This window comes from Cucurbita pepo, chromosome 1, assembly GCF_057944985.1.
Source record: "Cucurbita pepo subsp. pepo isolate OVF chromosome 1, ASM5794498v1, whole genome shotgun sequence".
In the NCBI taxonomy this organism is placed as follows: domain Eukaryota; kingdom Viridiplantae; phylum Streptophyta; class Magnoliopsida; order Cucurbitales; family Cucurbitaceae; genus Cucurbita; species Cucurbita pepo.
The window spans coordinates 20,442,121-20,458,754 of record NC_141798.1 but is presented as its reverse complement, the minus strand read 5'-3'; the positions used below and the strand labels follow the sequence as shown (position 1 = coordinate 20,458,754).

Genomic DNA, 16,634 nt, shown 5'->3' with positions numbered 1-16,634 from the left:
TACAATAATGGTTCAGACCAACCAAATCGACTCGGTGTGAAAATCTCTCTAGCATTTTAGAACTTATCCATAAGAATGTAATATACATAATATTGATAGAACAGATTCATGTCTCCTTATTAACGTACATTTGAAACAAGCAAAAGGTAGCCGTCTATAGCTGAGATCGCGGTTGAGCTTGATTGAGCTTGTAATGCTTCACAAAGTTAGCAGAGATCTAAAATCGTCAAAAGAATGAACAAACATCACCTTGTTATTTCCTCTGCATGCTTCTTCTTGATGCATTCAACCCTCTAAAGACTTGGCTTGGTGAAGAATACCCCATGAGTCGATGAAGTGGGGAATTTGATTTGGTCGATAAATTTCCAACTTTGGAGGACAACTTCTCAGCCTTGTAGCCATGGGAGGATGGATCACCAGACTGGTAACTCTTCTTTAGACTTTCAGTTTTGTTTTGAGACCACTTTGAACTAAGCTCTTTCTCCATTTCGTCTCGCCGAGACGAACGTGGTAAGACAACAGAATCGCCTATTTCTCTCGAGCCACTTTTGCTGATAGCAACCCCATAGCCATCGAGCTTATCGGCCTCAGATGGTGGAGGTTCTGCAACACTCGGTACATATGGAACAATATGAGTTCTGCTCTGAAGAGAAAACTCAAGAATCTTAGAGCAATGACCGCACTTGAGCCGATAGCATCGTCTTTTCACCAAGAGAAATTCTGCAGGAATCTGCAGTAACTTCAAGCAGTAGTAACAAGTTATAAACGGGGCACCTCCAGCCACTGGCCGTAGATGATGCTTGGCCACATGATTTTGATGGCTCATATGATCAGACTGCATACGAATGCCCCTTGCAGATAACTGCGCGCTTACAAAACGTTGGGGACTAGATGCACACGAGCTGTATTGACTATAATAGTCGTGATCGATATGCGCCATACGGGCCCCTTGATTATGCCAGTGTTCAGATGGAAGCAGCTGCATTGAGTGTGGGATGTGTTCAATGCCATAGTAATTAACCTGAGGACCACTAACAGCCTTTACAGCAGAAGTCATCCGAGATAAAGAATGTCGTTCGAGATAATTACTTTGAGGCCCTCTTCTTCGTGAGTAAGAAGGATATTCTGTGTCATGCCATGTATCCTTCTGAGTAGCTCCGATCGGTACGTTCCCGTTTCGATTACACGTTTTCTCCAATTCATCCTGCAGTTCGTAAACCATTCTCAACAATCTAACCTTGGCTTCATCATGCTCCACAAAACTGTCTGATGAATGCATTCTAGAATCATGGGGTTCGTCGAACATGGAACTAGAAACGCTGTCGTTCTCGTAGCCACCGTCGCGGTCCCTTCCGAGTAACGACAACTTACTTTGATATTTTCCTCTCCTTAACGTGCTTCTGTTTTGCATATCCTGTCTTCTATGTTGCAGCATATCATTTTGATTCCTTTCATGATATTCTATGCCATAATGGTTCTCACGAGGCAAACTTTTCCAGGAACTCCTTGTTTCAATCGGAATTTCGGAATCTCTAGCCACTGCATTATTGTTCATCAGGGACTCTTCTCTTCTGGGACCGTCGGAAGCTTCTTGAATGTTCTTTAACGAACGTCTTTGACGATCCAAAAACTGATCATCCATTCCATCATATGAAGATACACTTCCATCATATGCAAAAGAACTTCTGGTTTTCAAAGATTTGACCATACCAGTAGCGCAATGATTCACTTCCGTACAAGCAAAATTATCGACAGGAATTCGATGATCGGTATCATGGCTAATCGTTTCTTCGTGTTCTTCTACTCGTGCAGTACGAGGAGCAAGAATCTTAGATGGAATGCTTGTCCCCATAATAGAACTTGTAGCGACTGCATTTGAAATACCTGAGCTTTCTAAATTGGAATGAGTCTCCTTCCAATTGTCTGGACTTTCTTCTCCTGACAGGAAGATCTCATCAACTATGTCATCTCCCGAACGGTCTCCACTTGAGAGCTTGTCTTTCTCAAGATTAGCAACCGCATTCGCAAAAGATACTCGAACCGAAGATCCAGATTGGTCATCATTGGTGGCACTCGTTCGGTGTTTGCTCAAAGATATCTGAACAGGATGCTCCCTGTGGTTGTCTTCGTCTTCCTTTTGATCTTTCTCATCAGTTGGATCCAAAACAGACTCACCGGAGAATGGGATCGTTATTACTTCATGGTTTAACGTGCTCGTTTCTGTTGTTTTTATAGGATCTCGTCCTGAGAGGTCAGCATTCCCAGGAGAAGCATTAGAGCAGCTCGGTTGCTCGTCATGGCAAGCCTGGGATTCATCATTGCTTCCAGCATTATTTAGGCATTCGCTCGACTTAATATGAGCAAGCTGTTCCTGACTAACATCCCCAGATTCTTTCTGATCCTTCACGTCTGTCGGGTCTATAGAACACTCACCGGAGGACGGAATAGTTATTTCAGGACTTGAAATGCTATATTCCTCTTGTTCTGGAGCATCATCTTGGTATGGGAGCTCACCATTCTCATGATAAGCGCACTCTTCTTCACGATACACTTGATTTGGAAATCCTGATGGCCCTTCATGAACAGCACGAGATTCATCGTCGTTTCTAGCATAATTTAGGCGCTCACCCAACTTCCTACGAACGAGTTGCCCGGTGCTACTATCTCCAGATTCATCATGGTTCTCCTCGACATCTGGATCGACGATGCACTCGCCAGAGAATGCAATAATTCTTTCATGACTTGATGAACAAATGCTGGCTTCTTCTGCATTATCTCCATCTGAGATTTCGCCATTCTCGTGATGAGGTTCATCATCATTTCCAGCATTCCTTTGCTGCACGTTCAAAGTCGAATGAACGAGCTCCTCACTTCTCCGTTCTCCAGATTCATTTATATTCCTTCCATTGTTTAAGTCCAAATTAGATTCGCCATGAGTTGGAATGACCGTTTTATGGTTCGGAGTGCTAAGCTGCTTATCTTCAGAAGGGTTGACTTCATGCCTCTCGACAGAATCTCTGTTTTGTGAGCCCAAATCTGTGTTGTGGGAACTGTCTCTTCGATTCTTTGCTGCATAAAGGATCAGGGGAAATAAATCAGTAAGAGCTTTGAAAAGTCGCATAAATTTCATAGCATCATCTTGAAGTATCATATTCAATGCGGTTAGCAGATGTTCTGTTTGTATATTCATGTCTATAAGAAGTTATATGTAACAACCCAAGCCCACTACTAGTAGATATTGTCTGCTTTGGCTCGTTACGTATCGCCGTCAGTCTCACGATTTTAAAACACGTCTACTAGGGAGAAGTTTTCATTCCCAATGTGGGATCTCACAATTCACCCCTCTTGGGGACCAGCGTCCTTGCTGGCACACCGCCCAATGTCTGACTCTGATACCATTTGTAACAACCCAAGTCCACTGTTAGCAGATATATGTCCGCTTTGGCCCATTACGTATCGCTGTCAGCCTCACGGTTTTAAAACACATCTACTCGGGAGAGATTTTCATACCCTTATAAGGAATGTTTTGTTCCCCAATCTAACCAATGTGGGATCTCAAAATCCACCCTTTGAGGACCAGCGTCCTCGCTGTCACACCCCCCAGTGTTTGACTCTGATACCATTTATAACAGTTCAAGCTCACCGCGAGTAGATATTGTCCGCTTTGGCTCGTTACCTATCGCGGTCAAGCTTACAGTTTTAAAACACGTCTACTAGGGAGAGGTTTCCACACCCTTACAAATGGTATCAAAACACTGGGCGGTGTGCCAGCGAGGATGCAAAACCCCAAAGGAGGGTGGATTATGTGATCCCAGCTGAAGAGGGGAACAAAACATTCCTTATAAGGATGTAAAAACTTCTCCCTAGTAGACGCGTTTTAAAACTATGAAGTTGACGGCGATACGTAACGAGCTAAAGCAGACAATATCTATTAACCATGGCTTGGACGGTTATGATCATATCTTCAAAGCAAAGTTGATAAGAAACTTTTCATTTTCCATCTTGTTTAAGCCATATCCTAAAACTTTCTGAAATTCAAGCATCAAAATTTGAAATACATCGCATGTCTAGTTTGTCAGATATGGGAAAGAGCATTTACCTACTAGAATTGTATCACATCCACCACATTTGTAAACAGGAATATCAGGCAACTCAGGAAGAAGCCGACGACATCTAGGACACTTAACCAAACGAATCTTAGCAGTCAATCCAGTGGCCATGTTACACCAAAACACTTAGTCACCACGCCTCTGCAGTCACATAAGCATTACCACATACACTTAGTTATAAATCCACACAGAAGCTATTAAATCACCGCTATAACTCTCCATACTTCAAAATTGGGTATAAATAACAGTACATGAAGTTCAAATACTGAATCCCCACCAAACCCTTTACCATAAAAATCTATAAGGATAATTTAATCCTACCAGAAAGTCTACACAAACTTCATAAACAATCAGATCATCCCTACTTCTGGATTGAACACCACTAGCTCACAAAATCCACAAAATTCAGAAAGAACTGAGAATAAGTGGCGAACAAGTTCCAAGAGCATAGATCCGATCGAGAAGAATCAAACAGGAGTATGAACAGTGGATGAGAAAACCCACAAAACGCACCTAAGAGCGAAGTAATTGAGTAGATACTAAAGAACCCAGTTCCTAAAATATATAAGTAATGGAAGATTAAGCAGATAAGAACCTGATTGCATGAAATTCTTTTCTTAGACGCCAAGCATATGAGAAAAAACGAGGACCCAAAACGAAATTTCCAAGGCTCTCGCAGTTTATCAAGGAGGAACAAGTTTGAGCCCTTGAAAAACGTTGCAAAATCCTCCTTCCCTCTGAACAAGAGACGAAGAGTAGCCCATCCAGCGGGCAAAGAAGAGGAAGAAGGACTTCAATGGGAGGAGCTGGAGTCAGAGGACGGAACAGAAAAAAACAATCAGGGTTGACTGGACCGGAACGAGCCAATTAACTCATGCCACGTGTAACCACGAATGAATTGGAATTTGGTTAAATAAATTGGGGAGTTTGCCTTTGTCTATGGGGCAAAATATAAATAAAATTTAATTTCAGTTAAGGAATGTTAAATGCAGCAGCTTCTAGAGTTCCGACGTAATTAAAATTATTATAATAATGTTATTGTGGGATTATAGGTGGATGACGTGGGCGTGGGGACCACTTGTATTTAATTTTCTAAAACCGACAAGGATGGTTCGGAATTTTTGGTTGCGTATGGACAAACCTTGGTGTGCATAAAGTCCACAACTTAGAAATTTTGATGATTCTATTTAACTTGCTGAAATGGTCATTGTTGACCCATCAGACCCACCAACATTATTTTTTATTATTATAAATTTTCTATATTTTATCCGCTTTTAAATTATTTTAGTCCCTAAATTTTTAGGTAAGTAAAGACTTAATTTCTGGATATCAATATTAAACTGTAATGATGTTGGATACGTTAAACAACATGTCTGAATCTCTATATCGTTTTCAAATCTAACCTATAATTTTTTGAGGCTGCTTTCTCGAGAAAATTTGTGTTCATCTTTCAAATTTTATTTAAATATCATAAAATTAAAAATTTTAAACATTCAGTAGCAGTAACTAACTAAGCCGTATATATTTTTTCCTCAATTGTTTTATAATTGGGTTTCTTGAAAATATTAGAGAAATCTGTGTGTCGCGCCTTCTCTGTTTCCCGCCGGCTCTCCCTTTTCGCCGTCACGTCGCACCGCCGCTTCTGGCCTCCTAATCCTCTCGGTGTTTTGTGGTGCGTACTCTATCAGTTTTCCCTATTTACATACTGATTACGAATAGCACGACTTGGCTTGACTGCCTTCTTTACAAATGGGTAGTTGAATTTGATTCTCCAGCAATAGAATTTGGTATTGTTCTCCGTTCTTGAATACGAATCTACTCTTCGTTGCAAAATCTTCCTAATTTTTTTAGTCTAGTAATATGTTCAGAACTCACAGTAATTTGGTATGAAGCCATTTAGTTAGGGCTTAAATGCCCCTCTGTTCCTGGAAGTTACTGAAGCTATGGATAATTCACTTAAATATGAAATATATCCATCATTTATCTAAAAAAAATCAAGTTCTTCCTTGAACAAATTGAATGAAGTTTATTGTGGTGTACTCGTTTTCAGATTCTTTTGGTTGTCCAGAACTCCAACTTCAAGCATGTCTGGAGAGGAGGAAGAAAATGCTGCTGAGCTTAAAATTGGGGATGGTACCAATCTAACTATTAATCTCTAATTTTCATCAATAATCAACGAGATTTTAAGTGCCTCTTACTTTGTGTGGTGATGGGTTTCCTTCACTTAGGAGCTCCTTTCTGTTCCCCATGCCTTATTATATGTATCCTTATTACACAATCTTTTAACAGCGAATATAGTTTGGACTGGGAATATGGAGCTAATGTAAACACTTACTAATTTTGTTGAGGTAAAGAAATTACAATCTCTTATATTAGTCACATACCCTGTGGATAGTTATTTGCTTTATTGTGAGAGGAGAAAGATAGTAAATGTAATAGTCCAAGCACACCACTGGCAGATATTGTCTTTCTTTGGGCTTTCCTTTCTAGGCTTCCTCTCAATGTTTTAAAACACGTCTATTAGGGAGAGGTTTCCACACCCTTGTAAGGGATGATTCGTTCCCCTCTCCACCAATGTGGGATCTCACACTCCACCCCCCTTGTAGCCCAGCATCCCCGCTGACACACCGCCCTATGTTTGACTCTGATACCATTTATAACAGTCCAAGCCCACCGCTAGCAAATATTGTCTTCTTTGGGCTTTTTCTTCTTGGCTTCCCTTCAAGGTTTTAAAACGTGTCTACTAGGGAGAGGTTTCCACACTCTTATAAGGAATGCTTCGTTCCCCTATTAAGCCATTAGTTTATGCGAGTTTGTCTCATAGCCATCTACATAGAATCATACTATTTCGTAACTTTCTCTGTTGTTAGGTCATTAGATGTGTTGTCTTATAGGTGGCTGGGCATCCACATTCATAAAAAGAGATTTCTTTTGCGTACACTCTCTTATCGTTTTTTATGATATCGTGTCAAGGCTCAAATAGCTAAATGCCCTGGGTTTTCAGATATTTTGGGTTAATATTAAATTGTCCTAAGGTTTCTGAAATTTTAGATGAAGATATGTAATCTATGCAAAATTTAAATTCTAACATTTAACATTTTATCATTTGAATACTCAACTATTTAAGCTTTTCCATTTTTTATGAATATATGATAATTAAGACATTAGAATAGATCTTTTGTTTATATGGTAAGTAGTTATTCAAAATTTAAGCTCTTGCCACCGAGATCTTTTTGGTGTATACACAGCTTTTTTATCCTTTTGCATTTATTTCCTTTGGCTGCCCGCAGAGTTTTTGAAGGCCAAGTGTTTAATGAATTGTGAGGTTTCTTTGATCCTTGAACACAAATATGAGCAACTTCAACAAATGTCTGAGGATCCAATGAATCAAGTTTCTCAGTGAGTTTTATGTTTATTGTTTATTGTTTATTGATTTAGAAGCGAACTTAGAGTTTCTTTTGCTTGTTGATATAGCTAAAGTTATGATATTCACCACGACTTGCCGTTACAAAGATGAGAGCTTTTTAATTCTGGTCTTCTTTTTCTGCAGAGTGTTCGAAAAGTCGCTGCAGTATGTGAAACGCTTTAGTCGCTATAAAAATCCTGATGCCGTTAGACAAGTTCGAGAGTATCCTTGTCTTGATTTTATGGGATGGTGGGAAGGATGGGTTGAGCATATCCACCTTATGCTAAATTCATTTTGAACTTGTAGTTTACAACTACCATTTTGTAGCTAGCCGGAGCTCTTTGGTTAATTATTATTTGGGAAATAGTGAATGAATTAAGATTAACTGCTTCGATATGTAGTTCATGGAGGACAATATAGTTCACTTTTATCAGCTCTGGTATGAACTGGAAGGTTGGGTTCATTGTTTAGAATCGCGTAAACTAGAGGTGTTGATTCTTAACTGCCATACAGAATTCTAAGCAGGTATCAGTTGGCTGAGTTTGAGGTATATATTTGACACTTGATTTAATCAATCAATTTACAGATCATTATATACTAAAGACTGAATAAGGAAAGATTATTCTCATCACTCTTGAAATTTGCAGCTCTGTGTTCTTGGCAACCTTTGTCCTGAAACCGTGGAGGAAGCTATTGCTATGGTACCATCTTTGAAGGTATCTTTTGCCTCCTTTTTTATGCCTACACCATATCAACAAGTATAGTAGTTTTTCTTTTTGCTTGTAATTGGTAGTATATGTATTGGTATTCGTCTTAGAATTGTTTATGAACACTTTTGTTGGCTTCAGGCTAAAGGGAGGGTGCACGACGACGAAGCAATCGAGAAGATGTTAAACGACCTGTCGTTGATCAAAAAGTTTGAGTAGTTACTTTCTAAGTTTGGGTTAAACATGTTCAAATCCAATGTCTATCATTTTCTCCCTCAGAACAATGGGGAATTGTAGCCTTCTGTGTCGTAGTATTATAACTTGATGGGTCTGTTTGTAATTGATATCCTTGACAAATCTTCAAACTAAATTTGAGTTGTATGTTATTCTCTTTCACCATTATAATGAAAATGTGTTTATCAATAAAATAGTTTATTCAAATCAATTAAGGCCTAGAAAGATCATATATCTAAATATGTTGATGGTTTCTGACCCATTTTTTTCACACATCAAGCAGGTGCTTTATTACATAAATTTGATGCATGGAAGCTTACTACACAGAATATATAGAATACATAAAACCAAGCTTTTGAACTGCAAGTTGATGTTGTCCGGTTTCATAATTATTATTTCAAAGAAAAAAGTTCATAATATTAAGAATCTAACAACCATGAATTATTTTACTTAATCTTCAGGCTTCCATTGTACCAGAGCTAATGTATGGCGGCCACCGCAGGCAACAAGTTTGGCAATCCAACGGCCATTCTCAGTCCCACGAGGAGGGGGAATGTCAATGGGCACTTCCTCTGGTTGCCCAGTTGTGACCTTCCTTCCATATCCAAGCCGCCCATGGTCACCTCGCCCAAACTGCCACACAAATGTAAAGGCGGGAGAATGTAACAAGACTTGGACAGTATAGAATGACAATGAACTATGCAAGAAAAAATATTTAAAATCCGTTAAAATGTTTGACAAAAAGTTGATGTGTTTGAATATCTTTCTTACAAACTTATTTCAGGCAAGCACTCAGAGTCATTAGCATGTCATTCTCAACAACCATCATGTCAATTCTCTATCCAACATTCTAACGGATTTACACTTTAAGTGTAGTTTTGAAACGTTTATGGAAGGTAAAGGTTGAAATTAACCAGGGTGTTTTTTTAAACGAATTGCAAAGTTTAGGGGTATTTTATATGTATATAATTTAGCCGAAAATTCAAAAAGACAGAAATGAAATAAGTTGAAACAAAAGGGTGTTCTTGAAGAGAGATGAGAGACCAACCGAAAACATGCGGCCATCACTGGTTACTGCAACTGAGTGTGTGCCTCCACAGGATACCTGTACCAACAAATGATATTGCGGCATATTCAAAAGATTTCTACTTCCGTCAAATAATTACTGCATCTCTGAGTCTTTAACTCTAGACCCTAATTCTCGGCATGATCCTCAAACTTAATTCAGCTGTTTGTAATATTCTCTAGTCTCCTTTGTTCAATAGGTTTATCTAAAATACCGCTATCATTTTCAACCCGGAATTATATAAGCTTATCAATGAAGGATTATGTTATTAAAAAAATAGGATGATCCCTACCTGAACGATGTCCTCGCCAGACAAAAGTTGAACCTTCTGGGGAACCATTTTGCTGCTCTTATCATTATCTCCAAATCCAAGCCTCCCATGTTCTCCTCGTCCCCATCCATAAACCTGCAACACCAGTAAGCTTACTCTTGCTACTAAAACAAAGACAATGGAGGATACATCATTCATTCATCAGCAAATTTTTTCAGATGCTCATGAGCTAAGCTTATTGAAGACATAAGCACTACTACTTCAACTAGGAACTAAAATTTTTTTCCCTCTAAAGTCCCAAGAAAAGTTGAATATTGACAGATTATCAAGGGGATCCATGTTTTTCATGTAACCACTGATACACAACCAACACAAGGACACATTATGTCATGCTAGTAACTTGTACAAGACTTAGTGCCAAGCCAAAAGTGACCAAAAGGTTATTGCTTTATGAAACTGTTGGAGGTATTCTTGCAAATTCTCTGGCAAAACACCAATAATTATACAGTTCAATGAAATCTACTTCTCTTAAATTATGTATTAAAATCAATGTATTACAATATGTATAACCCCTCTTCAGCATTAGGTGAAGAGAGAGAGAGAGAGAGAGAGAGAGAGAGAGAGAGAGAGAGAGAGAGAGAGAGAGAGAGAGAGAGAGAGAGAACCTCTCCGCTATCTGTCAACGCAGTTGAATGCCATCCTCCAGCTGCAATGTCAACCTTTGAACAAAGATGTTGTAATTAACAAGGTAGCCATATCAGCTGCTAATTATACATGGCAAAGAAAAATGTCTCGTCTTTTTTTTTTTTTTTTTTTCAAAAATAAAATTGATTTTTGGAATACATACTTTTTTTTCCTTGAAAAAATGGAAAGAGACTAAGGCTCAAAAGATGTAAACTCCACGTGAGTGAGAGAAAACAAGAAAATATAAAGAAGCGATTACGAAGGAAAAATAAAAGCAAGCCAAACCAGAGTAAGGCCAGAAAGCCCTTGGACAGGAATTGGCTGTGATCTTGGCTGCGTGTCACCAGTTCCAAGCTGTCCGTATTCATTATTACCCCATGCCCATAAAGTCCCATCTTCTTGGAGAGCCAAATTATGGAAAGCCCCAACCGCAATAAGCTTCACCATATCAAGACCTTGAACTCGTACAGGAACAGAAATTTGCGTTCTGCGAACAAGATACTCAACATATTAGCATCATTGCAGACAGAAGAAACAGACAATATTTCAAAATAAGTAAACAAAAAAGAAGTGATCAGTGATATCAAAATGAACGGTTATGAGACCATACATATCTCCAGGTGGCCATGGTTGGCCCCATGTCCATACTTGTCCTCCACGTGTAAGTACCACAGAGTGTGTACCTCCAGCAGCAACCTATAACAGAAAAAATAGTATGTTTCTGAAACCAATTCAAGACAAGCATGAAACAATCTTCCATGAGATATACATACAAGACCCGAGGCCCTAAGAGATTAAAGAAGGGTCATGCCATAATCAAGCCAAATCTCTTTACCAGCCTATCATACCTGACTAAATGATCTGTGTTCTCCCTTCTTACATTTAAATTGCAACATATCAGAGAAATCCACGTAATTTCAGGAAGAAATTGTCCTAAATTTATTGATAATGTTATGCAAATTGCTTGAGCTTAGTCAGCTTGTCCATACTAGCAAATCTTAATAAACATAATCCCGTTCTACACTTTGATCCAAACGGGAATTTATTTGAGCTTCCATGAAAGCTAGAATGTTATCTCCTTCCTTCAAAGGTTCTTCTATACCTTTTCCGCCACAACTTGGAGAAAAAAAAAAAAACTAATGCACCAAGTTTTTAGCCCGGACTTTGAGAAGGTAGCCACACACCCCCAACGACCGAATGGTGAAATTTTTTGGATTAATTAGGCAATCATCAATGGATTTCGAATTCAAACACTTAACTTATTTCATAAACCCATAGTCATGGAAAGAAGAGGATGAGATGGTCGTCATCGTCCTTACATTTGTTGCACATAATACCAGTTCAGGGAAAGCTATCAATGGAAATTTCTAGGTAGAATAGTATCATTAGTATTAATTCATTTTCATCCCAGCACCAAGGACCAAATAAAGTCTGTTTTCTTATTCGGTGGATTTTCATTCTCCACAGTATCTGGAAGAAAGTGGGGTACACTGACTAAGAAGCTGATTACTTAGAAGGAAGAAATTAACAAGAACTTAGACATGAGATAATCCATTGATTTCCTCTTTTACTTTTGAGATGAACCATGAGGTAATCCACTTTAAATAGATTTGATAAATGCTCAATAATGGGCAAAAATGGTAACTTCTTGTAACGGACCAAAAGAATCATTTCATGAAATTCACGCAGCATGCTTAATTGAAAGGCTACTATAGAATCTGTATTATGCATAGCACATAAAAGAAACTATTTAATACACAAAGATAATCCAGAATAAATGCTCACAAAGATATTACCTGACGAACTATTAGCTTTGGTGCACATCGTTGAGGAATTGCTATATCTCGTCTCGGAGGTGGTCTACCACTGTCATCTTTCTTCTCGGGTTCTTCGCCACACTGACCATATTCATTACCACCTGCACCACACAAACTTTACATGTTTACTTGCCTGGATTGATCTAAAATAGGAGGCACCATGAAGACTTTCCTAAAACATGTTCCTTAACTGCTCCAAGTAACCCCTCTCAGTTGCTTAGAGAACGCAAAAAATAAAAAAATAAAAATTCACGTCTATTCTACACTGCTGTTACTCGTGCTGCCATGCATAAATGAAGCTGGTACAGAACATTAAAAGTAAAACTAATCCAAAGACGTAATACCTGCTATCTATCCCAGATAATAAACGATAGCAAATTCTAAGACAGCATTCTTTGAAAAGCTTTTGAGACTTGCACTCCGAGGCATGCCACAGATTTTAAAACTTGAAATTTATGCCTTCTAAAGTTCATAAGAGATTTATGCCCCTTATATATAAAAAAGTAAACAGATCTAAGAGTACACCATAAGACTTATATTTTTTAAGCTTAATGTAATAGCTAGAAGTAGAATAATGAGAACACTTGCCATATATTCTTTGATGAAATAAAGTTCACTATTATATGTAATACTAGTACAACAATATTGAGAATGACCTTCAAAAATTTTATTTGAAAGATAAAAATTGTGTGATTTTGTTGTTTTTCGACTTCTTTACGACCTTCCACTTGAGCTTGTGTCTTGCCTCTTCAAGAGGACAAGTTTTGAACCCTCTTTTACTTTTAAGAACATCGATAACTAGAACTGTAAAAAATCCAAACCCAGTATTTCCAGACACATAATTAGCGAAGGAAAGGAAGATAAGTACCCCAGGCATATGCTCGGCCTTGATCATCCACAGCCAGACAGTGCCACCCACCAATAGCCGCCTAATAAACAGGACACCATATGAAACTTTCAGAAGTTCTTCAGCACAAAAACCAAAAAGTACATGTAGAACACCACACTTAGATTGATTACCTGCACAATCTTAACATTAGCAAGAGCTTTAACCTGGCTCGGAATGTTCTCAGCTTTTGTTTCTGCTGGGTGCCCAAGAGTGCCTCTCTGATTCCAACCCCATGTAAACAGCTACAAATCCCCCACAGAATTGAACCCAAAAGTACGAAATATGAGAACACAGAACGCTCATATACGAGAAATGAATTAAAACAGAACGGATAGAATCGAAAGCAACTGACCTTGCCATCTTCGCAGATGGCGAGGGAGTTTCGGCTACCAGCAACAACAGAACAGACTTTCTGAGACCCAAGGGCTTTAATGGCGCAAACCCACTCCCTCTCTTGGTCGTTCCCCAATCCCAATTGCCCATCTTCTCCTGAACCCCTGATAATTCAATTACATTTTGATCAATCAATTCAGTTGCTATCTATCGTAAACAAAAACACCACAAAATTATAGACAACCGTGATTACGAACCAAGCAACAATGGCGGTATTGGCAGCCATTGAAAGCGAAATACAAAGCTCGAGCAGCAATTTGAGCTAAAGAAATCCGAGTATAACAGTGCTTCTAATAAAGAAATGCGAATAAGATAAAGATGAGAGTGCAAAAGGTGAGTGAAACACAGTGAAAAAAAGCTCAGTTATATGATTATATCGTACGGTGTTCCCATCCGACTGGATAATTAGGGTAGTCTTAAGCTTATATATAATCCCGCACTGTACTGCCTATTAAAGCGAATTTTTTATTAAATATTATGTGAAAATATAGCTAACAATTAAAAGTAAATTTAGATCATGATGTTCTTCACAAATTAAAATTAAAATATTTTTTTTTTCGAATCATATAGATTCAAATTTTTAATCTTAAAATGAGGTATTGAGTAAATAAGTTTATATAAAAACATCTAAATTTCACATTCGCTCGTTATTTTATTCATAAATATTATTAGATTAAACAGAATTCCAAGAGTGGGCTTCTAGTTCTAGCAAAACTAGGATTTAGGGTTCTTAGAGAAAAGATTAGAAAGAAGAGACGCGACTAAAAACTGGGGAGTGGAATTGATACTGCTAATTCCTGTGCTCCTATGGCTTTCTAAGATGGGTTACTTGCAGGATGCTCGAGAGAATCATGTGAAGAAGAAAGCAGAGCAAGGTATTTAATCCAATCTTGCTTTCGCCCTTTTACCACCTGTTTAATCTGCTTTTGATTGCTGAGGAACATGATGCGTCTGTTCAATTTTTGAGTCTTGTATCTTGCAACTGCTGTTGAAACTTCTGGTATGTTTCCAGCTTTGCGTAGCAAAATGAAGCAGAAGGCGTTGAGGGAGTGCGATCGTTACGCTTCGAGGTATGCCGAATGCGTCTACGCCAAAACGCTATCTGTTGTTTTCAAGTGTCGCAATCAAGCTTAAGAACTGAACGATTGCCTTCGCCAATAGTGAGTCTCTGATTATTTTGCTTAGCTTTTGGGTAGTTGTATTGAATTTCATCTGCATTTTGTTCGCATTGTTTGTTCGGCTTCTCTTCTGTTCATAACAATGTGCATTATCATCGTTCCTCACACACCAATTATCATGTTTACGATACTGTTGTCCTGTGAAAGCATCTTCCTAGTAGACGCATTTTAAAACCGTGAGGTTGATGACAATATCTACTAGTGGTAGGTTTGGGCTGTTACAAATGGTATCAAAGTTAGTCACTAGACAGTGTTCTAGCGAGGACGCTGGCCTCAAGGGGGTGGATTGTGAGATCCCATATTGATTGGAGAGGGGAACAAAACATTTCGTGTGGAACCATCTCCCTACCAAACATGTTTTAAAACCATGAGGCTGATAATCATACGCAACGGGCCAAAGCAGACAATATCTACTAGCGGTGGGCTTGAGTTGTTACAATTTGCCTTAGAATGAATTTTGAGAAGGGGCAAAAATGGCCGTGAGCGTATTATGGCATGTGCGAAACAAATATCTGATAGTGGAAAGGTGATGCTATACACAAGATGGATGTTCAAGCAAGCCTTTATAAAGACGTAAGAGCTCATTGGTTGTTTATTGATACATGCCTACAGCCAAATGGTGGCACTTATGGGTACCCCAAGGTGATGCAGTCTTATGCCAAGACTCATTTTGAGTGTAGTGAGTTGTAGAGTGTGTGGGCAACGGTGCATCCAGGATGCAATGGCCTTGTCTGCGTAGAGGCAAGATGAGCACCCTAAGGCTAAGCAGGCTATTGTTGGATCGAGAGTCTTTTGGGAGGATAAGCTTTAGACTTAGCCAACTATGGGCTAGAAGGAGCTCATTTTGAGTAGCTTGAATGAACGCAACAAAGTGAAGTTGGTATCAAAAGGAGTCTGGTGATACAACCATGGGCAGACCTAGCCAAGGACTCATGGGAAGTGGATTCTTAATCCATTCTTAATTCTAATGGCCTCTTCTGTAGCGTTTTTTTATAGCTATAATAGAGTATGATACTATAGTTTATATAAGTTGCATTTATTTGTTTACTATTAGTTTTTGGGCTAGAATGCGCACTTCCTTTTACTGGTATTTGACCTCTCCTAGCAAGATGAGAACCTTTTTATCTATGGTTATGGTACGCATTCCTTTCAAAAACGGAAACACTATGCTATGGATGCACAAATAAAGGTAGGGTCCTTCTACGATCCTTGCAAACTTTTACAAACAAAACTAATTTAACAAATGATTCCAATCAAGAGCTAGTTAAAGGCCTCTTGAATTTTCTTTGTTTTGCTTCTTGTAATTGCTCTTGGATCAGTGATTGGATTCATATCATGTTTTCTTTTCATTTTCCAGCACCGACGACGACGACGTGTTGGAAGAGATGAAGCAGCAGGAGTATGCACTTCAACAAAATGGCAAGCCGTGAGGAAGAGTATAACATCATTCATGGCCGTTAACATTTATTCTTAAAGGTCGGTCAAGATTCATAACCTTGACACTTCAAATGTATATACTTTTCGTATTAGGACGATAGTCTAATCAAAGTTCGAGTAAAACTTTGATTGTTCTAAATACTTTTATATATATATTTGGTGGTGCAAATCCAATCCTACTTTATACAAATGATAGGACCAAACGTGCAAATTAACCTTTTGTGTTTTTTTATCCAAGCATGTTCTTGAAGATAATGTTCCCACCTTTTTTATTAAAAGAAAAAATAAAACTTTTTTAAAATTTTCAATTAATTGTGTCTTTATTTGGAAAAATACACCATTCTTCTTTGAATAATAATAATAAAAAAAATACACCGTTCATGTAGCTCTCATTTACAATTCTAGATAGTTATTTTAATTTTGAGTCAAATCTCTATTTATTT

General features: G+C 38.4%; 3 protein-coding genes and 1 pseudogene across 6 annotated transcripts; 2 read left to right on the top strand and 2 right to left on the bottom strand.

Moving 5' to 3' along the window:
- Nucleotides 1–35: 35 nt before the first annotated feature.
- On the bottom strand, nucleotides 36–4,973 carry LOC111794056 (uncharacterized). Of its 2 annotated transcripts, XM_023676175.2 has the most exons (3): nucleotides 4,705–4,969; nucleotides 4,100–4,250; nucleotides 36–3,069 (listed from the first exon to the last, which is right to left on the bottom strand). In XM_023676175.2, the coding sequence occupies exons 2-3, from the start codon at nucleotides 4,218–4,220 to the stop codon at nucleotides 254–256; spliced, it is 2,937 nt and encodes a 978-aa protein (XP_023531943.1). In that variant the 5' UTR covers nucleotides 4,221–4,250; nucleotides 4,705–4,969; the 3' UTR covers nucleotides 36–253. The 2 variants fall into 2 exon arrangements, with proteins under 2 accessions (XP_023531943.1, XP_086983361.1); XM_087127235.1 differs by lacking the exon at nucleotides 4,100–4,250 and having other exon boundaries at nucleotides 4,705–4,973.
- A 625-nt stretch (nucleotides 4,974–5,598) lies between these two features.
- On the top strand, nucleotides 5,599–8,667 carry LOC111797921 (DNA-directed RNA polymerase II subunit 4). Of its 2 annotated transcripts, none has more exons than XM_023680884.2 (7): nucleotides 5,599–5,781; nucleotides 6,160–6,242; nucleotides 7,400–7,508; nucleotides 7,660–7,737; nucleotides 8,029–8,062; nucleotides 8,163–8,231; nucleotides 8,364–8,667. In XM_023680884.2, exons 2-7 carry the CDS (start codon nucleotides 6,194–6,196, stop codon nucleotides 8,439–8,441), a joined length of 417 nt encoding a protein of 138 aa, XP_023536652.1. In that variant the 5' UTR covers nucleotides 5,599–5,781; nucleotides 6,160–6,193; the 3' UTR covers nucleotides 8,442–8,667. The 2 variants fall into 2 exon arrangements, with proteins under 2 accessions (XP_023536652.1, XP_086980391.1); XM_087124265.1 differs by lacking the exon at nucleotides 5,599–5,781 and adding an exon at nucleotides 5,843–5,896.
- A 51-nt stretch (nucleotides 8,668–8,718) lies between these two features.
- On the bottom strand, nucleotides 8,719–13,946 carry LOC111797895 (ultraviolet-B receptor UVR8). Its single transcript, XM_023680882.2, has 11 exons — nucleotides 13,774–13,946; nucleotides 13,536–13,680; nucleotides 13,315–13,425; nucleotides 13,163–13,223; nucleotides 12,274–12,395; nucleotides 11,088–11,173; nucleotides 10,763–10,964; nucleotides 10,459–10,512; nucleotides 9,815–9,928; nucleotides 9,505–9,561; nucleotides 8,719–9,089 (listed from the first exon to the last, which is right to left on the bottom strand). Exons 1-11 carry the CDS (start codon nucleotides 13,800–13,802, stop codon nucleotides 8,907–8,909), a joined length of 1,164 nt encoding a protein of 387 aa, XP_023536650.1. The 5' UTR covers nucleotides 13,803–13,946; the 3' UTR covers nucleotides 8,719–8,906.
- A 100-nt stretch (nucleotides 13,947–14,046) lies between these two features.
- On the top strand, nucleotides 14,047–16,381 carry LOC111797937 (uncharacterized; annotated as a pseudogene). Its single transcript, XR_015421198.1, has 3 exons — nucleotides 14,047–14,451; nucleotides 14,589–14,736; nucleotides 16,112–16,381. The product of XR_015421198.1 is annotated as an uncharacterized LOC111797937 (transcript).
- The last annotated feature ends 253 nt before the right edge of the window (nucleotides 16,382–16,634 follow it).

Excerpts from the sequence above, each read along its gene's own strand:
- LOC111794056 (XM_023676175.2), bottom strand. The coding sequence starts at position 4,220 with ATGGCCACTGGATTGACTGCTAAGATTCGTTTGGTTAAGTGTCCTAGA. Across the intron at positions 3,070-4,099 it reads ATGTGATACAATTCTAGTAG|CAAAGAATCGAAGAGACAGT; the intron begins GTAAATGCTCTT and ends TCCTTTATGCAG.
- LOC111797921 (XM_023680884.2), top strand. The coding sequence starts at position 6,194 with ATGTCTGGAGAGGAGGAAGAAAATGCTGCTGAGCTTAAAATTGGGGAT. Across the intron at positions 6,243-7,399 it reads TGAGCTTAAAATTGGGGATG|AGTTTTTGAAGGCCAAGTGT; the intron begins GTACCAATCTAA and ends GGCTGCCCGCAG. Across the intron at positions 8,232-8,363 it reads CTATGGTACCATCTTTGAAG|GCTAAAGGGAGGGTGCACGA; the intron begins GTATCTTTTGCC and ends TGTTGGCTTCAG.
- LOC111797895 (XM_023680882.2), bottom strand. The coding sequence starts at position 13,802 with ATGGCTGCCAATACCGCCATTGTTGCTTG. Across the intron at positions 12,396-13,162 it reads AGGCCGAGCATATGCCTGGG|GTGGTAATGAATATGGTCAG; the intron begins GTACTTATCTTC and ends TGTGTGGTGCAG. Across the intron at positions 9,929-10,458 it reads CGTTGACAGATAGCGGAGAG|GTTTATGGATGGGGACGAGG; the intron begins GTTCTCTCTCTC and ends CTGGTGTTGCAG.